Source organism: Cinclus cinclus, chromosome 24, assembly GCF_963662255.1.
Source record: "Cinclus cinclus chromosome 24, bCinCin1.1, whole genome shotgun sequence".
Lineage (NCBI taxonomy): Eukaryota > Metazoa > Chordata > Aves > Passeriformes > Cinclidae > Cinclus > Cinclus cinclus.
In genome coordinates, this window is record NC_085069.1 from 3,766,147 (window position 1) to 3,774,003 (window position 7,857).

The 7,857-nt window shown below is 47.0% G+C and overlaps 1 protein-coding gene across 1 annotated transcript; it reads right to left on the reverse strand.

Annotated features, from left to right (window-relative positions):
* Positions 1-780, reverse strand: LOC134053474 (olfactory receptor 10C1-like; the record flags this gene model as incomplete). Its single annotated transcript, XM_062508486.1, has 2 exons — positions 649-780; positions 1-375 (listed from the first exon to the last, which is right to left on the reverse strand). Coding segments are annotated over exons 1-2 (507 nt in total), but the record flags the coding sequence as incomplete, so codon positions are not given.
* Positions 781-7,857: the final 7,077 nt, after the last annotated feature.

Below are 7,857 nucleotides of genomic sequence, written 5' to 3' on the forward strand. Positions count from 1 at the left end.
GGCTCCTTTCACCTCCTTATTCCTCAAACTGCAAATGATGGGATTCAATAAAGGAGTCACCAGAGAATAAGAAAGGGAGAGGAATTTATCCACAGATGCACAGTAGCTGTATTTTGGCCGCAGGTACATGGAGCCTGCAGTGCCAAAAAAAACAGTCACAACCAGGAGCTGTGAGGAGCAAGTGGAAAAGGCCTTCTCCTGGCTCTCAGCTGATGCCACGTGAAGAATTGCGGAAATGATAGGAATACAGGAATAAATGACCAGTGAGAAAGGACTCAGAATAGTAAAGACAGCCACCACAATGACCTGGATTTCACTTGGGAGAGTGTTGCCACAGAGCAGGTCCAGGAGAGGCTGAATCTCACAGAAGAAGTGGTCAATGGCACAACCACACAAGGGTGAGCTGAAGGTGATGAGGGTGTGAACTAAGCCCTCAGCAGTTCCACAGATGTAAGCTCCAACAACCAGGCTTCTGCAGACCCTGCTGCTCATGATAATTGTGAAATGCAAGGGGGAGCAAACTGCAAAATAACCATCAAGGGACATGGCAGCCAAGAGAAAACACTCAGCAACTCCAAAGTAAAGGATGGAAAACATTTGCATTGCACATCTTGTCTTGGAAATACTCACTGTTCCCACCATCAGGTTCTCGAGAATACTTGGGATAATGACAGACAAATAGCAGATATCCCAACAGGACAGCTGAGTGAGGAAGAAATACATCGGGGTGTGAAGGCGATTATCACTGTTTGTTATCAAAGCTATCACTGTGTTCGCCATCAAGGTGAGAATATGAAGAGATAATAAAACTACAAAGAGCAAAGGGTGTAAAGGAGAGGTTCCAGAAAAACCCAGGAGTCTGAATTCACTCAATCCACTGAGGTTCCCAAGGATCATCCTTGTCTGGTGCCTTGCAGAGCTCTCCTCGTTTTAGTGTCCAGCAGCCGATGAAGCTGCAAACAGCCGGGCAAATCTGCAGTCAGAATACAACTGCCTGCTTGAACAGACAGAAAGAGGACTGGAATTTAGATACTACTCAGATTTTGAGAAGATCTTCTGAAAAGATTATAAAAGCTTCTAAAGAAAATGAGGCAGTCTTATGCGTTTTGTTTCTGTCTATTTTTGACTGATTCTTCTTTCATAGCATTGCCTTCAAAGGCTGTATATTCACTACTCTCTTCAAACGCTCAGCTACCACTTTTACTCTGTAGAAAAAGAAAACTTGTTGTGGCAGAGAACTTTTCATGGACTAATCAGTTCAAGTCTCAAAAATCATCAGTTGCACCATTTGAATATAACAAAGGTAGTTTCTCCTGTTGTGGAGTGTGGTAGAAGAAGAGAGAGGATAGGAAAAAACCCCTAAATGTTGAGGTTTCCAGGAAAGCTTTCAACTCTGAGCACTCTGCAGTGAAGCAGAAGAGAGGTTTGTCCACAGCTCTTTATACTACATCTATATAAAGTCCACTGAGACTGGCTAGTGCTGATTGGAGCAATAAGGAATAGTTGTTAAGAGGTTGGATAAATATGATGCACGTGTATGAGCTGATTCACAGCCACCTCTAGTTTTACAGAACTTGCAAATGATTTCTATATAAACCCAGATATCCCACACAAATATCAAGATCTGGTTTTACTTTGCAGTAATTACTATTACTTCATAATGCAGCCAGATTAATGACAGAGTTGCCACACAGGCTTACCATACTTATGCTTTCTCAGCAAAATTTGAAGGTGAAACAAAGATGCAGCCCACATTCACTTGGGGATAAGGGACAAAAGATTCACTCATTGCCAATCTTGATTTTTATTTCCCTGTTGATGTCCAGATCATTACAACTAAAAATTAGTTTACCTTGATCTATTTCCTGGCATACCTCATTGCTCGCAGATTTGAAGGACCCTTTTTAGGGTATCATGAAGAAGTATGCAGGCTATAGGTTTTGCTAAGGCACTGCTAATCCTCCTTGGCTTTATGATCCTCTGCTGCCAGATACTTCCCCTGCTTCTGCTACTGTGTACTACAGTCTGCTGAAACATGCCCACTTTAAACCATTTGGGTGTCTGTACCCATATTTCCTTTCTGGGTCACACCATCAGTGACTCTGCCGTAGAGGAACCCAAGACAAAGGAGTGTGTATTGATGCAGTCCTCACATATACTTTGGGATAAAGTTGCACCAAAAAGATCATTCTTGCCCACAAATTAACATGTAGGTTCCCCTACTCCTTCTTCCTTAAGTTTGTCATTAATCAGAAAGATAAAAAGAACACCAACAACAACAATAATCCCCATCCAACCAACCAACCAAAAATCACCCACTTTCTTTGCCACATCTGCTGCAGCAAACAAGGATTTAGCATTCCAATTATTTCTTTGGCTAAGATTTATTTGGCAGATGTGCCCACCAAGCAGTCAGACCATCTTTCACAGCACAGACCAACTCACTCAATGTTATCCTCTACCAGCAGATATTCCCATTGTGCTTGGGAGAAGGCTCAATAAGCAAGGCCAGGCATGGCTGTTGGTCTTCATTTAATTTTATGAAATCCTAGTCCAATTTAGTGATGGAAGGTGATACTGCTCCCTGCAGCCCTCCCTTTACCAGTGTTTTTACTAATACTTCTCCCAACTTCCATGGTGGCAAAAAGAAAATCCCTTTCCCCTTCCACCATGTAATAGAATCATCAGATCATCGAATATCTCACGTGGGAAGGGACCCATAATGCTCCTCCAGTCCAACTCCCTGCTCCTTGCAAAAGTTATCAGTCAGTGGAGAACAGACCCACTCCAGACAAAGTTTGTTACAGAAGCCCTCCTGTCAAGTCAGCAGGTACAGGAAGGACACTTTTGTTTTCTAAAACTCCTCAGAGAGAAGTCTGCATGCAGCTGGATCCTAGCCCAGCCCCAGACTCTTCAACAGTTTCTATGCAAAGGGTTACAGAGGTGTAATTGAGCCTGTATACAACTGTGCCCCGTGGGATTAAAGACGGCAAACCAAATCTATTGATATAAATAAAATTAAGAATTCATTTAAATTGATTGCAATCATTAAGCAAAATAACTTGATCACAAGTATTTGTCACATAGCATCGGCAGCCTTACTAACATAACTAACATAGTGGAACTAGCATAGTAACACACCCTAACTAACTACTAGTGTTACAGTATAGTGCACTATCTTGGAAGCAACAGAGAAGCAATTCTATGAAATCAGGCAAAACAATTACGTAGAGATTGATGTCACTCATCCAACAACCATGAGCAAACCTATTTTGCTCAGCCATGAGAAGTGACCTTCAGGGCTTTCCCTGCTCAAGGGAGGGATATTCACACACCTTAGGGAGGTATGCTAGAAATCCTTGTCATGCAAAAGTGGGACTGCCCTTCTATAGCATAACCTGACTGGCTGCCTCTGATACATTTTTACATTAGGTTTTGGCAGGTCTATTCAACAAAATAGGCTTTGCTGCTGAAGAAGGTACTAGCACCACTTTGGTTTCTCCCATGTGACCCGTCTGACTCTCACTTCCATGTGAAGGCCTGGACATCCTTGCTGCTCCTGCCCTCAGATCAGGGATTCTCTGTTTGCATGTCCTCATGGTGTTGGAAATGATAGAACTTTACAAATACCTTTTCTAATTCATTCTTTTAATTCAGTTTTCTAATTACTTCTTTTAATTAATCATGAGCCGTGTAATTTTCCACTCTGTCATATGCCACTGTAGCCAACATTTAGCAAGGTTTGCCATAAGCTGCTCTAGTGGGAACACAGCTTGGGAAAAGCCCTGAAGCTTTACGTTTTGCTAAAACAACTGTAATTAACCTTGATATTCATCAATGGTCTCAGACCTGGAAGAGGCATTTTATGGCTGAAGCTGGACGCAAGGAATGTAGAATTTCTGAACCACATGGACACTGTGCAGAACCCAGAGATAAAGAGGGAACTAACAAAGGTAATTCAGCAATTGTGCTGGAATGCCACTGTTCTCATTTCAGACAGGGTAGAGTTAATTTCTTTATTTCGGTAGCTCTTACAGTGCTGTGTTCTGGATTTGCAATGAGAATGGTGTTGATAATACGCTGAAGTTTGGGGTTTTGCTCAGTCACGTTTGTCCTGAGTCAGGGACATTTTGTTTTCTCATCTTCTGCTCTGCCTGTGAGGAGGCTCACAAAAGAAACTGGCAGAGAGCACAGCTGGGACAGGTGACCTGAACTGCCCAGAGGGACATCCACACCACACAGCATCATGCCTGGAATATAAAGTGGGAGGAGTTGCCCAGAAGGGCACTCTAAGAAAGGAATGTGTGCTTCCTGACACTAAAAGTAGCATTAGAGAGCTTAATTTATCCTGATGTTTTCAGTGACAGTGGTGACATGATAGTTTGGTCAAGCTGGTCTCAGCATTCTTTAACACTACAAACAGGAGGCCCTCCTTGCTCAAGCCATTCCTGCTAAGGTGTAGACAGGACACAGCTGGAGCTGCTGTATCCCTGCTCAGGCAGAGCATCCTGCCCCAGCTGGCACAGCTCCCTGAGCACTGTGACACTCACAGTCCATCACTTCACTCTGGAAAAGCCCCACTCTTCAACAGGACAGATGTCTAACCCCCCTTCCCCTTCTCAGAATGTGGCTGGAGATTCCTCCTTTGAGTGGGGACACCCAGCAAGATTTCACCTTGAGACTGAGAAAAAGAGACATTGGCAAGGGTAATATCAGTCTGTACTTAACATTTATTTTTCTAGCTTTAATTAAAAAATTGCTTCAATATTGATTTCAACTACTGACCTATATTAGCAGCAAAAACTATCTACACTGTGGAATGAAGAATTCTAATTAAAGCCTATTACTCTAGTCACAAGCATCATCCACCATATAAACCAACTGCTTCTTCATCTTTGAGAAGAAAACAAGGAAACCTGTGCTAACAAACTCAATGCTCATCTTCCCTTCTGCTTCAGCCAGGGCCAAAATCTGACTGCAGCACTCCCAGAGTGCCCCGAGCTCTTCTCAGACGTGCCCCTCTAGGCCATGGGCACCCTCCTCTTCCTCGCCGAAGGGCGCTGGGCTGCGTGCTGCACAAACCGGCTGTGGAGATCATAGCCCAGCTCTGGGGATCTCCTCCGCTCCCTCAGCCTCGCTTGGGATTGCTCCTGAGCAGCCCTGAGCACAGGAGCCTGCTTGAAGCTGGTGTTGGAGGGCCCTGAAGCTGCATTATCCCCTGGGGCTCTGTCACAATGGGGAGAACTTGTTCTCCTCCTCTTCCTCTTGCTCACAGAGGGGTGCTGCTCGTCTGTGCACTGCACAAAGCGGCCGTGCAGGTCAGAGCCCCGCCGTGGGGATCTCCTCTGCTCTCTGCACCTCGCTCGGGTTTGCCTCCGAGCAGCCCCGAGCTTGGGAGCCTGCTTCAAGCGGGAGCTGGGGGGCCCTGGAGCTGCTCTATCCACAGGGATTTCATCAAAACATGGGGAATTTGTTGTCAGCCTCCTCCTTTTCCTCGCTGAGGGCTCGTAGTCTTTGTGCTGCACAGAGGGGCTGCAGAGGTTGTAGCTGCCCTGCACGGATCTGCTCATGTCCCTCCGCCTCAGCAGGACCTGCTCCTGAGCAACCCCGGGGCCAGGAGCACACTGCAAGCTCCTGTTGGAAGGTCCTGAAGCTTCACCATCCCTGGCAGTGGCGCTACATCTCGGAGGGCCCGTTCTCCTCCCTGCTGTGTGGTCCCAGTCCGTGGTGTCCCCAGAGCAGCTGTGGCCATCCCTGCCCGACAGCGGGGATCTGCTCCGGTTCTGCTTCCTGCCAGCGCCTTCCATGCCCAGGGCCATGTCCTGCAAAGAGAGCTGTGGAGAGTTCCTGCCCTTCTCTCCTGAAAGGACCAGAGTCAGTAGGGAACTCCCAGGAGTTCAGGGACGGGACATTTCTGAGCCTCCTAAAGGCTCTTCTGGAGGGCTGCCAAGGCCAAAGGGCCAAAGGGGCACAAATGGGATGGAGGCAGCCGGGGTGCTTGGAGAAGAGGCAGCACTGTGGCTGTGAAGAGTGCTGCATGTTGAGAGGGGGAAAAGGAGAAATGCTGAGATGCTAGAAGGAGATCCACTGCTCCTCTAGTGCACTGACCCTCCTCCCCAGAGTTACCTTCGTGCTGCCAGGCAAGCCCTGTTGGCCAACAGGAGCCACCTGCTCGCTGCTGGCTGCCCACTGAGGAAGGAAGGAAGGGGCATACGGTGGTGCCAGTGAGGAAGAAGCCCTTTCTCCAATTTTCAGATCCGAACACCTGGAGAAAAGAAAAGAAAGATCTCAGTTTCGGGCTGTTTTTGCAGCCCTCTCTGGGATTCGCTCATTTCCTTGGAGAGGTTTGTATGACAGAGAGAAGATTTAACCAAGGCCACTAATGGAAATTTTAGCTAGAGTCTTCTCACCAAGTCTACTCCTGTCTCAGATAAACCTCATCTTTATACCTTCTAGACCCTCATGTGAAAGTTCACACGCTTGCTTGGGTTGGAAGGGATCTTAATGCTCATTTTGTGCCACCCCGCTGTCATGGACAGGAATACCTCACAATAGACAAGGCCCCTCCAAGCCCTGTCCACCCTGGCCTTGAAAACCTCCAAGGATGGGGCACCCACAGCTTCTTTGGGCAGCCTGTTCCATGCTCTCACCACCCTTCCACTCAAGCATTTCTTCCTAATATCTCATGGAAACCTGCCATAATGGGTCAGCTGAAAACTGATACCCTTCATCCTGTCCAGCCCTTCCTGATAAAGGCTCCCTCCCCATCTTTCCTGGCAGGTCCCTTTAAGTTCCCTCACTCTTTTCTACAAAAGTCTAGCATCACAGAGCAGGCAAGTAGCAGGCTACATCAGGGCAGCAGCCTGAAGGACAGACTTGGGGCAGCACAGGTTCCACAGCACTGAATGAAGCTGGTAGTAATTGCCTTTGGTGAGAAATCTCTGCATTCTCTGCACTATGAGAAGCAAACCAATAGACAGGGAAAAGGAAACATCTTCTGAACGCATCTGAATGCTGCTTATTACCTGGCATAAAACAGCAGGTAGGCTTGCTGCCTGAGAGCTGTGTCAAGGCAACGAAGCTCCACAGACTCATCATCCATCAGGTACCACAGCCCATTGCTGGCCTGTGAAAAAAAAAGGACAAAGATCTCTGCATGGTTTCTCACCAAAAACACAGGCAGAAAACTACCTAACAAGGAGTATGTCAAAACAAATCCAGTCCAGCCCCTAAACACATCTCCTGCCCCAAAACCTTGGCTGTCAGTAACACCGACAGCAAAGTTTCTCTTCCCCACACACATTTTCCCCATTGGCAAGGAAAGAAAAAAGGAAGGAAGGACATTGCTGACTACCTTTGTGTAGCAGAAATAGTGTCCTGTATGACAGCTGACCCCACTGTGCACCAGGACAGCATACAAGGAGTAACGGAGGGGTTCTCCCTCTGCCTGGGACATGTACGGGCGAAGATCCAGGTACTCGGGGTACTTCACAACCTGCACAGACACCAGCAGGGCTCAGAAGTGACCCTGACCTATGACACAGAATAGCCTGCCACATCCAGGGGCCAGAGGTGTGTAAATACATCTTTGGGGCTCACAAGCAGCTGGTTTTCCATAAAGCACACCATCACAAAGGTGTAATGCTTTGAGTGGCAGGAAACTGTTCTTGGCCAAAGCAGCTCTGCTGGAGAAGAGCGCTTGCCTGTCTTCCCAAGGGAATTCTCTCCCCAGAAGGGAACATGACGAACCCAAGACCAGTGCCTTGGCACAAGCTCAGGGAAATCTGCTCCAGGAAGAGAAAGCTGCACACCGGCTGTGTACAAACCTTGCTGATCTTCCTACCGGTGAAACAGTCA